General features: G+C 32.6%; 1 protein-coding gene across 2 annotated transcripts in view; it reads right to left on the bottom strand.

Moving 5' to 3' along the window:
* Positions 1 to 7,089: 7,089 nt before the first annotated feature.
* Positions 7,090 to 21,533, bottom strand: part of LOC127715633 (uncharacterized) — a 34,321-nt gene continuing 19,877 nt past the window's right edge. For both annotated transcript variants that reach the window (XM_052221739.1, XM_052221738.1), the window contains exons 3-6: positions 19,153 to 19,363; positions 18,787 to 18,906; positions 17,032 to 17,157; positions 7,090 to 10,733 (exon numbers count right to left, since the gene is read on the bottom strand). In XM_052221739.1, the coding sequence (XP_052077699.1) occupies positions 9,300 to 10,733; positions 17,032 to 17,157; positions 18,787 to 18,906; positions 19,153 to 19,363 (1,891 nt within the window). In that variant the 3' untranslated portion in view covers positions 7,090 to 9,299. The remainder of the gene's footprint in view (positions 10,734 to 17,031; positions 17,158 to 18,786; positions 18,907 to 19,152; positions 19,364 to 21,533) is intronic.

Below are 21,533 nucleotides of genomic sequence, written 5' to 3'. Positions count from 1 at the left end.
TAATGGCTTGAGAACTACATTATGTATCAATGTAGGGTGCGCAACTTTTTTAATGAAATTAAATAGAAAGGTGACCTTACCCCAACTTTGGACCTCAATTAAAAAAGTTCCGTAACTTTACCCACCTGGGTCTTTGGGTCCAGGAAACCTTAGGCAATTGCCTATCATTTGTACCTATCGTGGACAAAAACTTTGCCGTAGAGACTTTTTTATGAATTAAAGAAGGGAGGGGGTTGGGTCACCATACATCAACTTTGGACCTCAATTAAAAAAGTTCCGTAACTTTACCCACCTGGGTCTTTGGGTCCAGGCAACCTTAGGCAAGTGCCTATCATTTGTATCTAGTGTGGACAAAAGCTTTGCCTATCATTTGTGATCATGATTATTGGATAAATTTGGATAAAAAAAAATGTCGTTTAGATTAACCAAAATTTTTATGTCAATTCGTTTCTCGTTTTATTTGTGTGTAACTCTTACACTAATCACTCTTCCTATCGAAAAATAATAAATAAATTACCAGTGTAACGACATACTTTTGAATAATTAGAAAAATTAACTAGTTATTTGACAAAAGAAGAAAACTGCGTATAATAGTTATCAGCTTTTATTTCAACAGAAAATCTAACATAAAATACTTGACGTTTTAAAATCAGTCCGTTTTTTTTCTTTTCTTTTCAAACGCATATATAAGTTAGAAGATTTAATTGTATCGTTACACTAGTTTAGTATGAACTATTGTTATTAACTGTTTCATTATTATAAGGACAACATACCCATCTATAATCAGAGAACACTAAAAAGAGAAAGGATTAGCTTAAAGGAATTTTAGATGCCCAGGTTAAAAAAAAAGTTGTATTAAATAAACGAAAAACTAATTATAGTCAACTGTGTCTGTGTGAAAATGAATTGCATTTCGTCTTTCTACTGGAAATGATTGTCATCCGATTTCAAAGGACGTTTCATGTTATTGCAAGTCTTCGGTTTTTAGGCATGATCAGATTGGCGCGTTTTTTTATTGTTCGCTGGCTTATTGTTCGCTAGCTTGATGAATTTTATTGTTCGCTGGCTTATTGTTCGCTAGCTTGATGCATTTTATTGTTCGCTGGCTTATTGTTCGCTAGCTTGATGCATTTTATTGTTCGCTGGCTTATTGTTCGCTAGCTTGAGTCTGGTCTGTAAACCAGTGTTAAAATTGTAACACTAGTATTAACACTTCAAAATGTTAATAATTTGCCGCTTTTTTATGCCCCCGCCGTAGCGGAGGGGGCATTAAGTTTTACCCTTGTCCGTCCGTACGTACGTCCCAAAGTTGGTTTCCGTTCTCTAACTTTAGTTTGCCTCAACCGAATGTTATGAAACTTAAAGAAAATGCTTATTACCACAAAACAGATCAAGTTTGAATTTTGGTGGAGTCACTTTAACCGTTCTAGAGTTATGCCCCTTAACAAATGGAAAAGTTGCTGGATTTTTGTTTCCGTTCTCTAACTTTAGTTTGCCTCAACTAAATGTTATGAAACTTTTACACAATAATTATTACCACAACATACCGATCAAGTTTGAATTTTGGTGGTGTCACTTCAATCGTTCTAGAGTTATGCCCCTTCACAAATGGGAAAATTGCTGAATTTTTTGTTTCAGTTCTTTTACTTAAGTTAGCTCTACCAAATGTTATGAAACTTATACACAATGCCTATTACTACAAAATACAGATCAAGTTTGAATTTTGGTGGCGTATTTTTTACTGTTCTAGAGTTATGCCCCTTTATATACAAAGGGAAAAATTGCTGAATTTTTCGTTTCCGTTCTCTAACTTTAAGTTTGCCTCAACCAAATGTTATGAAACTTATACACAATACTTATCACCACAAAACTCAGATCAAGTACAAATTTGGGTAGAGTCATTTTTACCGTTCTTCAGTTATGTCCCTTTATAATTTTATATGATATGCAAGCGGGGGCATCATCTGTGTCCCATGGACACATTCACCATTTATTATTTTTTTTTATGTTTGAACGATCTTGATGAAAATTAATCCAGAAAGGTGCTTCGGACACACCAAATATAAAGTGTTATTTTCATTTCACACTAGTGGTTATATTTTACACTATATGAAACACCATTACGATGTATAATATGACAAAGGATCCATCAGCTTTTCTTGTAGATAAATCATCATTTTATAAACAGACCAAATATTTTAAAACTTGAAGATCTTATGAATCGAAGCAACCCGTCTGAACTGAACAAGCTGAGGTAATGTATACGATTAATCATTAAATGCCTAGAATCTCCTTGGTAACCACTGTATGTCTCTACTTTACACTTGTACTTAAATTTTATACGATGTATGTTAATTTATTTGTTTATGTCTCTATACCCTTGTACTTTGGTTTACGAGAATAAAGATATATATGTAGATAACAAAAGATTTCTCTTTAAAAAAATTTGTTCATTTTGACTATAATCAGTTGAAATTCTACATTCATCATTTGAAAGAGCAATCATGGTACAGTTCCATTTCAAGAATTTAGGAACTTTTGTCGTAATGTATTCACTTTTACCCTGAATATACATGAAATGTTTGCGACTGAACGTTAAACAAACGAGAATCAATAAAATTTGTTTTAAGTATATCTACTCCATGCATATTCTGTTTCTTAATTTCAAACTAGTTTCACCACAGAAGATATTGCCACTGCAAAAATAGACATGTTTTTGAGGAAAATTTAAATTATACTGATTTCACTGGAAATATTGTCATACATATTTATCTGCTTGATAGATTTCAACTATGTGTACATGTCTCTGAACACACACATAGTTTTGACTATAAATTGTAATTTAGTGGAGCAAGATCTGCGTACCCTTCCGGAACGCATGGAGTCGGTTTCACAAAAAAAACTTACGACTAAGATTGGTCGTAAGTCATGAACAATTCAGTATACTTACGATCAATCTTAGTCGTAAGTTTTTTTTGTGACTCCAGATCAGATAAACCCCAGTTTTTGATAGGGTTCGTGCTGCTCAGTCTTTAGTTTTCTATGTAGTGTTGTGTGAACGTATTTATCGTCTTTTGTTTTTCACCATGATGTCAGTTTATCTTAGGTTCTGAATGTCCCTTTGTATCTTCCTCCTACAGATCAAATACATAATAAACAGCCATTTATTAAACATATTAAAAATATTTACTGTCTGTTTGACAGTTTGTTCAATCACCAATAATTATATGGGCACAAAGTGTTGCCCTAAAAATTCCACACATGGAATCTTTTTGTATGGGAGCGAAAATGCCATGGGTTACATGATCCTAGATCCATTTAATATGGCAACTTCGGAAACTTCAATGAACGAACAATATAGAAAATTTGGTTGATGAATAAAGATAGTTTAGGCAAAATATCAGCTCACTTCAACAAATTCTGTTGAAAAAACCGATATCTAAAAAAACTGGGGGTGACTGAGAGCTGATACTATTTTAGAAGATACCGACTTTTCACACAATATATGCCTATATAATGCTTTAACCAGGAGCATAATAAATAAACAACCAGTTTCATATGAAAATTGGTATCTTTCTCATAAATGATTTCCTAAATCGTTTCAACAATTTACTAGGGGAATATCATGTGAATACCAGCTATTTACATTTTTTATGGCATCATGCAAGTGATTCTGAAAAACTGGAAAGATAAAATTATGGAGACAGAAAAGTTACAAAATATTACATGCAAAACATTGAACTTTGTAAAAAAACTAAAAGATATAGTAGATATTTTTTATACAAAAACTTCTTCCGTGTTTGAAGAACAACCTATAAAACAACATAAAAAATGGACAAATTATCTAAATATATATAGACATAATTGTTAACTTTTTATACATTTTGACTTGGATGGAGAGTTTTCTCATTTGCACTCATACCACATCTTCTTATATATATATACTTGAATAAGAATGCAAAGCAATTATTATACATTCTTTACATTTTAGTTAAACCAAAATTAATAAACTTATTAATTTCCAATATAAAATTTTTATCTTGAATTGTATACACAAGCTTACTTTTATACAATACAAGTGTAAACTGTCTGAAACAGAATTCTATAGTTAATGTATAGAAACTCGAGAGACTACCACCACCCACTTATTTTGGGATTGCATTTTTAGAAAAAAAAAATGGTTTGAAATGAAAGAAAAAGTGCCGTTTTTGGAGATGTTGACTATGATAATTTTACAAACTACATCATTGTTCTGATCAGGTATGATATATATACATGTAAACTTAATAGTAACAAACCTTCCTCTGTTTGTGATACTGGAAGTATTTAACAAGCACACAACAAAGAATAAACTGACAACTGCTATTAGGTTACAAGGAAGTAATTATTTACATAGGCGACAATGGTAGCCTTTTTTCGTCCTGCGTTTTCCCTATCAAAGATCCATTGAAAAAAATGTCGAAATCTGAATTATCAACCTTTGGGTGTAATTGAAACTGCAAAACACATATGATGCCGCAGCTTTTTTGATAGAAAAATGTCAGTTTTTAAGGGTACTCAACGGTTCCGGAATTTTCGAAATATTATGAATGAATAACACCCTTGCTAAATTTGGCACAGAAAATGTTTCTCGTCACAGAGAGTTTTCTCTAAATTTCTCGCTATTTCTACACCAATGGCCAACACTCATTTCTCACTATTTCAATTTTGATTTCTAATTACTAGGGCAGCAGAAAATAAATTTACTTCTACCTATTATCTTGGATGTGAAATCTAGGTGGCGCCAATCATCTTTATTTACTTCCTTTTAACCATTACCATACTTCTGCAGTAAGTGAGAAGATAGACCTTAAGGAATATGATATATAAAAGGGGAGGAACTCTATTTTGCTTTATTATGATCAACAGCTGGTTGGATGCATTATACAAGAAGAACAATGATAAATTGCATCCAAGAATATTTTGTAACAACATTCACTTAAAGATGTCATTGTAGACATATGAGTCAATGGTATCGACCCATTTTTCATTAATTTGACCAATTTGCGACTCAGCAAAATTACAAATTATATTATTTAGTTCTTCTCTCTCGTGTGTAGTGTCATACAAACTTTACATATCTATTGACCAAAAATGAATTAAAGGTAGTAAGTTTAAATAATTCTACAAAATAAATGAATAGAACAAAAGGAGTCACATATTGATCACTCTATCGACTCTATAAAAGACTATAGATACATTGCAGTTGACCATGTAACCTTTCTTTTTATTACTTGTATCATGTTTCTTATGTTTTATTTTCCTATTGTATTTAAAGACAATATCTATAATCCTAAACTGAATGTAGAATTGACAAAGCATTTAATAAATTGAATATTGTATTATGTATTGAATGATGAGTATGGGTCACTGTTTGAAGTGGCAATGAAAATATGAAAAATTACATAAAAAGTGTTGCCTTCTTGATATAGTTAAGATAAAGGCCAAATAAAGCTTAACTTGTCAACAAAATTTTCTGGAGTGTCAATATTGTGCTATTATTGGCGTTAGTCAAGCAACATATCCTTCAAACAGATATGAACTTGCTATGAGGTATGGTTTTGTTCATTGTTGAAGGCCGTACAATGACCTACAGTTGCTAACTTCTACGTCATTTGGTCTCTTCCTTTTGTATGTTAAAAATAATAGTATTGCAAAATCACACCCCTTTTCAGTTTTCACACAAAAATATCCATTCAACCTTATTCATGAGCATGAATGATCGCAAATTTTTTTCCGTAAAAATTTGAGGGTGTTTCGGAAAAGAAATATGAACTTACCACTATTTATACCGTATATACTGGTACTGATTCCAAATTGTATACGCGAAAAAAGTACGATAAAGGCCAACGTCAGCTCTGAAGAAAAAAAAAATATAAAGATAATAGTTGGGCATTTTCTATGGCACCAGGCCACTTAAATGAGGACCCTCAAATAGTTGTAAGGTTTCATAAGCGAAAAAAACACTACTTTAAAAGGGAACCTTGTTTGCGGTTTATCTATTTTATAGATTTCAAATGAGACGCCATGAATGTCCAAGGGCTCTCTTTATTCAAATATCTTTTATATTTATTGATTGAGGTCCCGTTGCAATATTTCATCAATATTCAAGATGTGATATAAAATTAACTATAAATCTGATAGCAGGCTTTGCAATGTATGTCGATTTAGATAAAGTCTAGGAATTTCTCCAGCCAAAGGAAAATGAGCGTATAAAGATAAGGGCCAGAAAATGTGCCTTTAATCGGGCCACTTACGAACACTGTGTTTTTGTTTGATCGTCTGCTTTGTACCGATCTGATGAGTTAAGCCTTTTTCAACTGATTTTTATAGTTTGTTCTAATGTTGTGCTGTTTCACCACTGTCTTAGGTTAGGTTAGGGTTGAGCGCTCACAAACATGTTTATCCCCGCCACATTCTTTTTGTGTCTGTACCAAGCCAGGAGCCTGTAGTTCAGTGGATGTCGTTTTTTCATGTCGGTCATTTTTGTGAATTCTTAATTGTTTTGTTATAAATTTAGCCGTTAGTTTTCTCAATTGAATTGTTTCATATTTTTTTATGTCGGGGCCTTTTATAGCCGACTATACGGTATGGGGTTTTCTCATTGTTGAAGGCTGTACGGTTGCCTATAATTGCTTACACACTTCATTTGAACTTTGGTGGATAGTTGTCTCATTGGCAATCATACTCACTTCCTACACAAAGCATCGGATTTCACTTACACATTCTGAAAGGGCGTGACAGCGTATTTATACATACCGAACAGGCAAACGATTGCCCATCTTTTATAGCATGGATTTTACTGCCAGATGGGATAAATCAAGGTATGAACTTATTTCTATGCCTTATTCACCTTTAGGATTTTTAAACATCTTTGGCCCAAGCCTCTTACCTTATGGAAAATAATTTTGAAAAATGATTGATCACTCGAACTTATAATTTGAATAAACCATTGTCATATAGGTAAAACATAGCATAGCTCTACATTTTAAAGACTTTTATTTACAGCGCAACCTTTTTGAAAATGTCGTTTAAAAAAATGACAGTCACTTCTTTCTTTAACAGATTTATTAATAAAAAACATTTGAATGCTCACTAACTCCCTTTTTTGAAAAGAAGTTGTTAAACGTCGATGATGCGATTCTGCAAATGTCGAACATCGAGTAAGAATTAGCCGTAGAATTTTAGCCATTATATCTGGAGATAGCACACTATAACCTAAACCTCAACTAATTATTCAAGATATTATGTCCTACGTTTGTGTAGAGGATAAACCATGTATTTTAGACTTTTGTAATATTGTAAAAAAAAAGTATATATTTGAAAACTGACAAAACATGCATATTCAATTATTTGTCACAGATTATTTATTGGTCACAAAAAAAGCATATAAAAGTATTACATTTTCTACTATACCTCATACCATTGCAAAACGCGGGAGGTTGAAAATTACTCATAAAAGTAGACTGGCTAAGAATGGTTAGGAATTCATATATTACTCTAAAAAGATGACTTCATTCGTTATAGAAACTATCTATGTGTTTAGAATATAATGATAATACTTTATTCCAAAAGCGAGTACAGGTTATAGGATATATACAATATTTGACAAATTAATTATACATGCACCATATCACATAAACAGACATAATTATTATAATCAAATGTTAACTACATTTAAATACATTAAATCACTCCTATACTATACAATTCTAAGTATAACGCAGAGTATGACATACATAGAATTGTTCAAAATTAGCAGCGTAGTTTCTCATCTAATTTAAAGTATTTACCAACATTGTTTAGTTCTTTTAATATTTTGTACAGATTACAATTGTATCAATTTATAAGTAGAGGGGTGTCTCCAATAATATTGTTTGATATATTTTTCTCTAATGTCAGCATATTTATAACATTCCAATAAAAATTCACATGTACAGGCATTTCACTTCACGAGTATTATCACTATTATTATCTGTTTGATATTTAAGTGATATGACAACATAATTACACATTTATGATCAGATAGTGACGAATATTTCTTTGACAATAAACTCATAATTGAACTTTGTAAGCCAGACGCAAGTTTTTTCTTCAAAAAACTCATCAGTGACGATCAAATCAAAAAAGTTTAAAAAGGCCAAAATAAACTACGAAGCGATACTTCCTACACATGCAATAATATATCGATTTATGTGTTTATTTTATGCCAACAATCCTAACATAATCTTTTGTTTAGCTGCTTTGATTTCGCTACTAAGCATTTACGTGTAATACTTATTTAGAAGGGATAACTGAACAAGGAACACTTAACTCTTAATAACAGTTTTTACAGTGAGGTTCAAACGAGTTTCCACTTAAAATGGAGCAATCGACGTGTCTTAATCCTAATGTATTAAAGGGGCGGTCCTTTTTTTGTAATATCTCATCATCCATTAATTTGATTTTCATTTGTTACATTATTGTAATTGCCTCCGCCCCTAGACAAAAATACCATGTTGTGTCCAACCCCCATATATATTCCCTTGAAAAGCCCTAACTATCTGTTATACAACCTACAATACATGATAAATATTATTATATAAAAAAAACCGCCCAAGAATGAAAAATGTGTATTTCCCCGATACGAAAAACGATGATCACAAACAATATTCCGTATTATTATTATTATGAAATTATTATTTACTTCCAGAAAATGTTTACAAATAGTTAAATCATTGATTAATATTCATCAATCTTCTATTCTAGCTTTCAGGACCACCATTTTTTTCAATACAGGGACACTTTGAAAAATTGTAGAATATGGACTATTTGAAGATAAGAATCTGCCTGATGAACATATTTCTGATTTCTTTTCTTTTTCATTTGATTATTAAATAGGAACAGCTGGGAAATTATGTCCAGACTTTTAGAGATAATGTCATCTTATAAACACTATCAAATTATTTGAACTTTTACAGAAAAATCTGACAAATGACACTGAAGATCAAATTGGTTTGTACAATGGATAAATTGCGGATTTACATCACGGCTTTCCATGAAGAAATATGGTTAAATATGTAAATGAAAATCACTGCCTACAATTATCACAAACGCGATAAAAAATATATTTTTTTTCTTCACATGTATGTTAAGGCATTTCACTTCACGAGTATTATCACTATTATGGATTATGCGTAGACAAGATATGTCATATTTATAGTCTTAAATATTAAATGTACTTTTTTTTTCATAAGGAGCAATATACATCTTTGTATAGATTAGTTTGATGAGTTTTTCCTTGATGTTTTCGATTCCTTTTTGGGTTTATTCAAGTCTTTTTCTTTTGGAAGCTTTGATGTTTGGCATACTTTTTCTAATTTTCGTTGGATTGTTCCACTCCGTTTCGCGTTTTCATTCAATTGGTTTCCTAGCTTACTGTAAAATTTTATTGTATTTCCAACTTTTGAATCAGTCGGTAAGTCAGTTATTCCACTATTTGCTTTGACAATTTGGTTATTATTAGGAGTTTCGCATTTATCATGCGTTTTAGTTTCACTGGAATATGTGGTAGAGTTTTTAGATCCGTCCAATGATAAAGCTTCTGGTTCATTCTGAGGTTTGCTGTAATCTATATCTCTTCCGTCATTTTGTGACTGAACACCTTTATGAACAGAGATATTCAATTCATCACATTTCATATCTTGAGTAGTATGACATTCTTTGATAGAAATATTTTCGTATTGATTCATGGGCTTACATTGATGTTGCGTTACTATATTTGAAGAGGTTTTAAATTCATTTCTAACGTCATTTTGATTTGTTTCTTCCATATTATCGCCTATACCTTTATCACCTATATTGGAATTGCTGGTTTCACTCTTTACTTCTTCAGAGCCTTTGGCTCTTACATCGGAAATGCCTCCAATAAGCTGGTCGTTTGTCGTGTTACTATTCGATTCACCGTTTTCTTCCAGATATCGACAACTTTCATTAATGTTTTCAGCATCTCCTGTTTGCAAGCCACTCCCTGGTTTCATAATTTTTTTCAGGCCCGATTGATTTATGCATCCTTTTGATTTTGGAAGGGATTTGTCCATATCATTGATCAGACCAGATTGATCTGTGTTTGCAGATACTTGTTGCCGTGAATCACCATCGGATTCCTTTTCCTTACTTTGGCAAAGCGGGTTTATGGATTTGTAATCCGCCTTTTGTGATAAATTGTTTGGTTGATCCTGTTTTTTCGGGTTAGTTTGCTTTAATTCAGAATCACTGGCATGGGAATCACCTTTAAGTGCATTCTTTGTGCATTGGACAGGATCGGAAATTTCGTTGCTTGTAATATCATCTTTAACAGTAGGACTACTACTTGGTTTACACGTTTTTGGTGGTGCAAATATATCTTCTGCGGATTTTTTCCGAGGGACTGTTTTATCCTCATAATTGGTCTGAACCGTTCCTTTTGCTAACACTGGACCATCTTTATGTAGAAGTAGGGCTGGCCAAACGACATATTCAACAGTTGTACCAGATCTATTATACTTATTGAATTTGTTTGGATCAATTGGTTGCTGTTCAAAATTTTCATAATCAATCGTCATTGGTGGATTCGATGAAAGCACGTGCCAGCACAATTCCGAACATTTCATTATGAAATGTTTTGCGCTTGTTAAAGACTCTGGATAAGATGAAATATAGTCCTCACAACATTGCTGCAAGATAAAAAACGTGAAATTCGTGCAATAAAAAACAGAATATGATGTAATGAATACACAATTCCTTGGACTTCACGTACTTGTTAACCTAGCAAATTCGTAATTGCAGGGATATTACGTACCTGTATTATCACTGAGAATCATTAAGGAACTTTCAAGGAGTAAATCAATTTAAATTAACAACGAGTTGTTCAGAAAACAGTTAAGGGTGTTTCCACTTTTACTTTTTTCTACTGATAGCTTTGGTTTTAGAAGGTCATGTACAGAGTGAAATGATAGCTGACTTTTCACTGATTACAAATACATTAACAGTTTCTATGTTCTTTTGCATGACATTAGTTCAAACATATAGACTTCAAGTTTACCTCAATGCCACTTCCGCTTGACACTTTTCACAGCTTTACCACAGATCAGTATAAAGCTTTACTCAATAAATCATAAAGTGAAGTATCCAAAGGGCAATACACTCCTACAAATGTCTTCGGATTGATTTAAACAAAATATAACGAATCTTCGCCATAATGTTTCAAACATTTTGTTCCATTTCCTTTGTTTGTCTATCTTTTAACAGTTTCAGTGGAATGGCAATAACAAGTAAAGATCACATTATAGAGCGCTAATTCTTCCTTTGATCTTGACCTCAATTTCCAGATAAAGGTCATTGATCCATTGAAGCCGCCAAGTCTCTATTAAGTAGAGTTAAGGAGTTTTCCTATCAAAAATCCAGGACCGTCAATTCGTGTTTGTTTGAGAGGAGACAGTAAAATATGTAGCGGTTTGGGGGTCGCCTAGGCCTCAAGAACCTGAAAAATTTTCAGGCTATTTTTTTTGCATTTCTTTAGATATTTTGTCTTGGTTTCTAAGAAACATTTTCAAACCTAGAAATGAAAGCCTTGTTCCAGAAACAAGTTTGGATCAGATGTTCAAACTTGAAAAAAATACCAATCTTTGCTACGATATTTCATGTAAATATTGACAAAAACCTGATGCATTTACGACTGTGGTTTTAATCTACGAACATCTTTATCTGGTAAGTAGTTTCAGATACTTATGATTTAAACAGCAACTTTATCATATATTTAACATTTTAATCAAAATTTACCATCCTATTCATATATTATGAAGCTTGAAAAGTGACTTATTTCAGTGGCCCATCTCTACCGTTTAGTACATAGTAAGTGCCCCCCCTCGAATGTACAGAACGCTAACAGTAATAGAAGCTAAAGTTTTATAATAAGTCTTTTATATCTGGATAGAATCGCTTGTTATATGGTACTTTGATCCCATACCCTTTATAATATTCAAAATTTTTCAAAGTTGATAATCAAAATGAATTGTTCTGGTTTTTTTTTGGCTCTTATTTTTTTATTCAGTGCTATTCTTTGCCAGCCCGTTATAGGCGAAAATTGCCTACATGCCTCCACATTATGTACGGCCCTGATAGCTTATTTTGATTTTCAAGGAAAAAAAACTCCTTTGAAATAGTATACAGTGCCCTTCAAACCAAGTTAATTCGCGTTGAGTCGTGTCGTAACAACTTGACAAAGTTTACAGTTTCTGAGGAGTTGCGATAACAAACAAAGTACAAAGCTTAAACACATGACCTTAACCTTTTGATCTATGACCTTGACTTTTGATATATGACCTTGACTTTTGATATATGACCTTGACATTGACTTCCCGATTATGCACTAATGACTTCATATCAGAATACACTACGACTCTATGACTTATGTTTGTGTTTGTTCAACAGACATACCACTACAATTAAATACATAAAGTATAATAAGTCATATAAGATGTCACCGGATCGCTTTGATCAAATTAAACAGATTATCCTAACGAAGTAACGAATATTTTGAAGAAAATTTAATCGACATCGTTTACCAGTTTCCGAGGAGAAGCTATAACAAGAAAAAAAAGTGTATGGGGTATATCTCAAAACATTTTGTTCCATTTCCTTTTTTGTCTATCTTTTAACAGTTTCAGTGGAATGGCAATAACAAGTAAAGATCACATTATAGAGCGCTAATTCTGCCTTTGATCTTGACCTCAATTTCCAGATAAAGGTCATTGATCCATTGAAGCCGCCAAGTCTCTATTAAGTAGAGTTAAGGAGTTTTCCTATCAAAAATCCAGGACCGTCAATTCGTGTTTGTTTGAGAGGAGACAGTAAAATATGTAGTGGTTTGGGGGTCGCCTAGGCCTCAAGAACCTGAAAAATTTTCAGGCTATTTTTTTTGCATTTCTTTAGATATTTTGTCTTGGTTTCTAAGAAACATTTTCAAACCTAGAAATGAAAGCCTTGTTCCAGAAACAAGTTTGGATCAGATGTTCAAACTTGAAAAAAATACCAATCTTTGCTACGATATTTCATGTAAATATTGACAAAAACCTGATGCATTTACGACTATGGTTTTAATCTACGAACATCTTTATCTGGTAAGTAGTTTCAGATACTTATGATTTAAACAGCAACTTTATCATATATTTAACATTTTAATCTAAATTTACCATCCTATTCATATATTATGAAGCTTGAAAAGTGACTTATTTCAGTGGCTCATCTCTACCGTTTAGTACATAGTAAGTGCCCCCCTCGAAAGTACAGAACGCTAACAGTAATAGAAGCTAAAGTTTTATAATAAGTCTTTTATATCTGGATAGAATCGCTTGTTATATGGTACTTTGATCCCATACCCTTTATAATATTCAAAATTTTTCAAAGTTGATAATCAAAATGAATTGTTCTGGGTTTTTTTTTGGCTCTTATTTTTTTATTCAGTGCTATTCTTTGCCAGCCCGTTATAGGAGAAAATTGCCTACATGCCTCCACATTATGTACGGCCCTGATAGCTTATTTTGATTTTCAAGGAAAAAAAACTCCTTTGAAATAGTATACAGTGCCCTTCAAACCAAGTTAATTCGCGTTGAGTCGTGTCGTAACAACTTGACAAAGTTTACAGTTTCTGAGGAGTTGCGATAACAAACAAAGTACAAAGCTTAAACACATGACCTTATCCTTTTGATCTATGACCTTGACTTTTGATATATGACCTTGACATTGACTTCCCGATTATGCACTAATGACTTCATATCAGAATACACTACGACTCTATGACTTATGTTTGTGTTTGTTCAACAGACATACCACTACAATTAAATACATAAAGTATAATAACTCATATAAGATGTCACCGGATCGCTTTGATCAAATTAAACAGATTATCCTAACGAAGTAACGAATATTTTGGAGAAAATTTAATCGACATCGTTTACCAGTTTCCGAGGAGAAACTATAACAAGAAAAAAAAGTGTATGGGGTATATCTCAAAACATTTTGTTCCATTTCCTTTTTTGTCTATCTTTTAACAGTTTCAGTGGAATGGCAATAACAAGTAAAGATCACATTATAGAGCGCTAATTCTGCCTTTGATCTTGACCTCAATTTCCAGATAAAGGTCATTGATCCATTGAAGCCGCCAAGTCTCTATTAAGTAGAGTTAAGGAGTTTTCCTATCAAAAATCCAGGACCGTCAATTCGTGTTTGTTTGAGAGGAGACAGTAAAATATGTAGTGGTTTGGGGGTCGCCTAGGCCTCAAGAACCTGAAAAATTTTCAGGCTATTTTTTTTGCATTTCTTTAGATATTTTGTCTTGGTTTCTAAGAAACATTTTCAAACCTAGAAAATGAAAGCCTTGTTCCAGAAACAAGTTTGGATCAGATGTTCAAACTTGAAAAAAATACCAATCTTTGCTACGATATTTCATGTAAATATTGACAAAAACCTGATGCATTTACGACTATGGTTTTAATCTACGAACATCTTTATCTGGTAAGTAGTTTCAGATACTTATGATTTAAACAGCAACTTTATCATATATTTAACATTTTAATCTAAATTTACCATCCTATTCATATATTATGAAGCTTGAAAAGTGACTTATTTCAGTGGCTCATCTCTACCGTTTAGTACATAGTAAGTGCCCCCCTCGAAAGTACAGAACGCTAACAGTTATAGAAGCTAAAGTTTTATAATAAGTCTTTTATATCTGGATAGAATCGCTTGTTATGTGGTACTTTGATCCCATACCCTTTATAATATTCAAAATTTTTCAAAGTTGATAATCAAAATGAATTGTTCTGGGTTTTTTTTTTGGCTCTTATTTTTTTATTCAGTGCTATTCTTTGCCAGCCCGTTATAGGAGAAAATTGCCTACATGCCTCCACATTATGTACGGCCCTGATAGCTTATTTTGATTTTCAAGGAAAAAAAACTCCTTTGAAATAGTATACAGTGCCCTTCAAACCAAGTTAATTCGCGTTGAGTCGTGTCGTAACAACTTGACAAAGTTTACAGTTTCTGAGGAGTTGCGATAACAAACAAAGTACAAAGCTTAAACACATGACCTTATCCTTTTGATCTATGACCTTGACTTTTGATATATGACCTTGACATTGACTTCCCGATTATGCACTAATGACTTCATATCAGAATACACTACGACTCTATGACTTATGTTTGTGTTTGTTCAACAGACATACCACTACAATTAAATACATAAAGTATAATAACTCATATAAGATGTCACCGGATCACTTTGATCAAACTAAACAGATTATCCTAACGAAGTAACGAATATTTTGAAGAAAATTTAATCGACATCGTTTACCAGTTTCCGAGGAGAAGCTATAACAAGAAAAAAAGTGTATGGGGTATATCTCCAACCAGGATTTTTTTTCGGCTGAACAGGTTGAGTTTCTAAAGTGCAATAACTGTTTGATATCATATATCAAAGTAAATCGTGTTGCGAAACAAAAGCTAATGTTTTCGTATACGAAAGAACTGATTAAAAATATTTCCTTATTATTGTCATCTACAATGATAGGGCGACTTGCATAGCAGATATACTATGATGTGATTTTCATCAGGAAACTTTTCCCGTTAAAATAGGTATACAGTTATATTTCAGTCCGAACAAATATTCGCGTACAATGTATGACGCTGATTTTCTTGCGCATAACACCCAAATCGTGAATAACCTTCATCAATTACCTCAATGATATATGTTACAGAAACCCTATATACATGTCTCGGAAAAGGAATGGAAGTAGTGTGTCATTTTGATCTCTTAATCTTGATTGGTTGATTGTTGGTGTTAGACGAACAAAAATCAACCAACCAAGAGATCAGCATACTTAACTACAACATGGCGGTAATTATTTACTGGTTATGCAAGTTCGGCAGGAAAACTGGCAATTCTAGTCAATTAAAATCAGAATCCAAAATACATTGAAATGAGCGGGTAGGAACTCACAACCTCAGTGTTCACAGGTTGATCACTGTAGGTGATCTTCACTTGTGCCTTTAGACAAGACGACATTAGCTTAGACGCCAAATACGGACCGTTAGTATAAAACGAAAATAGTGAATAATAAGCAATCAAATATTTTTATATATGCTGTTAATAGACGTATAAAAGCTTCAAAAGTATTGGAGCTTTTCAGCAATGCAATGAGCTTGATTGTACAGCTATACGTAGGTTTAGACAAATTTAAGTAAAATCAAACTTGTTTTGAACATTAAAAAAACCAACTATGAATTATGTCTTTGTAAAATATATCTTTCTAGGTAATAATTTTTTTTTCTCAGCAATGTATATTTTCCCTAAAAAGATATACAGGAAGAAGGCTATAGCAATTGTCATTGAGACATTTTGGCTCCATACAGTGAGGTAACTTCTACGTCATTTTGGTTTTTGGTGGAAATTTTCTCATTGGCAATCATACATCATCATCTTAAGTTTCATTGACGTGTTGTAATGCCTATAGTTTCCCTTCCTAATATACCTTCGCGTATAAAGCTCTCTAAATATTTTTCATCAGAGGATCTCCTAACCAAATATGTAGAAAGATGTATCATAATTATAAGAAGAGGTTAACTGACAAAAGAAGGTCGAGAATGCTGAAACATATGAAAATTAATTTCGCTCGATGGCGTTAAGGTCCTAGTGTTTCTGAGAACAAAATACATGAAAAACCTAAAAAAGAAGCCATGTTGTAAAAGCTGTGTTAGAATAAAATTGAGAATGGAAATGGGGAATGTGTCAAAGAGACAACAACCCGACCATAGAGCAGACAACAGCCGAAGTATATCTTAAAATAAATAAACGCAAACTTTTCTTTAGAGAGAATTGAATTACGTACACGTTTTACGGGTTATCATAAACACCTTACGTGTTTTGAGATGGTTTAACCTGTATTTGTATAATTCGTAATATGTCGTTTAGTATACCTTCCTAACAGCATCAATCAATGTCGTACTGCACTGGAGTTGAAACTTAGCATTTTTCTCAAAGTCTTTCATCGCTGTGGTCATCATTGTATCTTCAGTATGAATATTACCTTGAATTTGTTTAATCTGTGTGATAAAGATAAGTTAATATTTATACAAAACAAAATTTAACTTAGAAACAAATAGATTTCAATTTTTGGTCTTAAATATAAGAATAATTAAAGTTCGTTTCCTGTTTACTGTCTTATATTACTGTAACTAGTTTTAAACATTATAGATTTAATAGATATGATAAATTAAAAAGGATTCAAATGTGTTTCATTTCTATCGTGTTTTTTTTTTTAAAAGTAACCAGAGAACGTCTGCAAACGAGTTTTAACAATTCAACAAAACATTTTATATTTACAATTCATAATAAAAAAAAGTCTTTACATATAATACAAATGTACAATATCATGAGGATTTGTTTTTCTTTTTAATTTCTATATAATTCTGTTGCTGTCATATTACAGCCTTCCCCATATCTCCTTGTATTCAAACGTTAAAGAGAATGAGAGAAGCCAGCAATCATAAGTCATACACATTGAATTCAGGGAAAAACGTCACTTTCTTAGTCTGTTTTCGGAAAATCACTTCTTTATTTAATAACATACTAGAACACACCCGCAACATCGCAGGTCCATGACTGAATTAAAGTACCTACACCTTATTTTCAGCCTGGATTTTTAGTTTTCGCATTGTCATTTGAAAAAGTCATGCTGATTATAAGGTGCACAGTTTTCTCTGCTTTCAAAATCTTTCTGTTTGAATCCGTTCTGATTTTCTTATTACTACCGGAAACTACTTGTAGAATAAAAGTGATATATTTGTTTGGTGAATGATTGAATTTAGTAGTGTCAATCCCTGCATAATGACGAAGTTCAGGTGTGATTATGACCCGTGTATATAGCAAATCCCAAATATACCGTTTGGTAGTGCGCCTGAGAGAGGCCGAACGTACAGGAAACAGGTAACAAGTACTATTGGTATCGGTATCGAATTCGACCCGGAACTTGTTAATTATTGGTAATATTAATATTATGGAAAACAAAAGGGTCTGGAATAGTGTTATTTTTAAACAACACCATTTTCCTATATTAGTTATATATAAAGTTAATATTACGTCATGCCGGCTAACAACCGTGCAAGGGCTGTATAGCCAGTCAAGGTCGTTAAAAACTTCCATTTGTTTGCCGGCTAACAAATGAACCTCGTTATTTTAGTAGTATAGATATGTCTTTTCGTTGTGCCGTTGTTTTCGATGTTTATTTTTCTTTCACTTGAAAAGTACCATAACGAAATAGTGATTGATAGTCAGACAAACAAGGGGTCCCTTACATGGCTAAGCTTTTCAAAACATATTGTTGAGTGTTTATATGGAAACAATTTTCAGGAATTTGTATAAATGGCAGGATTGCTTGATATATTATGCTCAAAATGCAATACGGAGACATCCCATAAAATATACTGTTTTGAAGACGACTAAGTACGGAAAATTTCTTAAACGTTTGAGGACTACGCGTATTTTAAAATAAGTGCATTGCGTAAGGCAAGACAAAAAAAAAGGAAAAAAACCAAGTGAATCCCGCGTCTAAGAACTAAACCACAACAAACACATTAACACACTGTGACCATTCTACTCTGTCACTTTTGGTTGTAGGTAATGCAACCTAAATTATAGTACAAAATACACAATTCATTAAACTGATAACTTACGTTTTCAAGCTCCTTTGGCTTTGCTCCGAGAAAATGAATGAACCGTACGAGTTCCCATAAGGTTTCATGGATTTTATTATTTTGTTCTTTTGCTATTTCTAAACATCTCTTGTAACACCACTAGAAGAAAGTACAAATAAATCTCATTAGCTTCTGGCAAAGCAGAAGGTACAATTTGAGGTTGAACAAATAATTTAGCTCATTTTAAACTTCCAAATGATATTTATTTTTATATAAATGAGTTACACATTATGAGATGAATAAGGAGACACGGAGGAAATTTGAAATATTTGACCAGAAATATGAAAAGTTTTGGAAAAATAAGGCTAAATTATGGAAAATTCGAGAAAAATAAAGAGTAATTACATCCACAATCTTTATCAGTTGCTTTTCTGGTAGTTCATTATTGTTGCTCTTTCTCTTATTCTGTTCAGTTAGGTCTTCGTAGACATCTGTCCATTCATCAGTATACAATGAAGCCCAACGTTCTCCAATTTTTTCAGGTCTATTAGGATTACCAAGATCAGTAATGGTTGGATTCCCATCCGTGAGTTTTTGACCTGCTAGTTTACTTAATCTAAAAACAATTTAGAAATACAAAAGAAAAACAAGTATATTGGATATTCATCCATGACATAAAATCAGTACATGCACAACAACAAAAACACACAAAAAGCAAAGGAACAGCGCTTTTATTGTTGTTCTTCATCTCAAAGTATATAATTGATTTGTTTAATTCTTATTATTATCAATGCCGATAAAAATCAAGTAACGTATATAGTATTTGATTATCTTAACATGGCAAGTTCATCGATCATATTGTGCACACGTCAAACAACTGACTTTAATGATATCAATGGTACATTTTGAAAGAAAATCTAAACATAGTCCAGAAATAAAGCAACTTTTCAAAGAAAACCAATAGAAAAGGACAAGTAATCATATGAAGGATTAAAACAATTGTATGCCCGAACAAATCTTCCATATTTACATAGTGTAATAGTAGAACTAGTGTAAACAAAAAAATATGTTTCATAATTCTATTTAGAAGAATGCAAATATCATAATGACGACCATTTTGTTTCACGTCATGTTACTTTTTTTTCCAACGACGACGACATGATAGCTGCGGCCTAAAGATATCGTTACTAAATATTCTTTTCTTCAGCTGCTCCCAAATTTACAAACGTTGATGTCTTAAATAAAACGTATATCTTTTAGATTTAAATTGCAGGATTTTGATTGTTTAAAATCAGAATAAACTGCCACAGAAGTGACACTAGAAATTGACTATGAAAACTTAAAAAATACAGAATTGTGACGACCATCCGTTGAGGCAATAAGTCTCTTGGCTTGGGAAAGACATATAAATATTGTGACGGGGCTAGAATATTTATGAATGTATTGGTGTTAAACATGTTAATGAGCGCCCAACTTTCCCGTAACCTAAACATGTGGTGCAACAACATAACATGAGAACAAAGTATAAACAGCAGTTGGTAATGACTTGACTCATCAAATCGGGTCCGATCTAAGAAGTCAACACGCTCGTCCATATATAAACATCAATGAGTACAGCACAAATGAATCTAAAGACTTAATAAGCAGTCTAGGAAAAACATGACCTTATGCAATGCAAAGTACATATGTGAAGTGCTAATGAAAATGGTTTTAGGGTATACTCTGAGTGTGGCAACTATCCAGTACCCGTCAAATTGAACTATATGCCCTTGACTGTGTAAAGACTGGAATTTGCTTTTAATTATAATGGAATTTTATAAGTTTTATTGGAACCACCTGTTAAAAAACTGAAATTATATAACATCATAATACATGGGTACATAATGAATATTCTGACAAGACTTGGATATGATTGCCAATAAGGACTTCTTAAAAGCTATACCAGGAGTAGATTAAACAACATGATAATGATCAAGTCGAACGTTGGGTTGGAGAAATGGGAAGAAGCTGAGTGGAGAGAAAGGCCACAAAAATGTGGGGGAGGTAAAAAGCATAGCCCCAACTCCTACGCCCCTGTTGACGTTTCATTAGGAGAAACAATAATTTAGAGGAGATGTGGGATAAACTTCAATGAGACACTAACCCAACAACACAAATAACCAAAAGGCATCTAGAAAGCAATAACAGACAAGCGTGTATACACTTGACGTGTCTCGGTATATGTGAATCCAACTTTCGGGATTTGGTTTTTGGCGTTCCTCACGCGGATAAGTCTAGAGGTACGATTCGGACCCATGAAATTTTAAGTGATGCTGTTTTCATTTTGTTTACCCTTGTATTTATATTTTGCTTAATTTGTACTTTCTCAGAATTTGTTTTACCAAGTCAGGAATATGAGAGTTGTTTTCCATTCGTTCTATTAGTATATATAGTCGAACGTTTGATTTTTGTCAGTTTTTATTGACCCTCTTTGTTTTATTTTCCATTGAGTTCGGTATTTCTGTTAATATGTTTTTACAATGTGTAAACTCCAAATCGTTCTGAAGCTATAAAACACATTCTCAATTAATTTAACAGAAATTTTTAAGATCTAAAATAGAAAAAAAAATGTGTTATCATTTAAAAAAAAAGGCTATGAAAAACGACATTAAATCAACCAATAATTTACTTATATTTGTAAAAAAATCACCAACGACACAAGGCTTATCAATTTGGACGCCTTTGGCGTGCATTTCATAAGACTCGTCGGTGGCGCTCAAGTCAAAACAGTTTTGAATTTAATTCAA

The sequence above is a fragment of the Mytilus californianus genome, unplaced genomic scaffold (assembly GCF_021869535.1).
Source record: "Mytilus californianus isolate M0D057914Y unplaced genomic scaffold, xbMytCali1.0.p SCAF_9, whole genome shotgun sequence".
Taxonomy (NCBI): Eukaryota; Metazoa; Mollusca; class Bivalvia; order Mytilida; family Mytilidae; genus Mytilus; species Mytilus californianus.
Note: the sequence above shows the minus strand (reverse complement) of the source record. Positions and strands in the feature narration are given on the sequence as shown.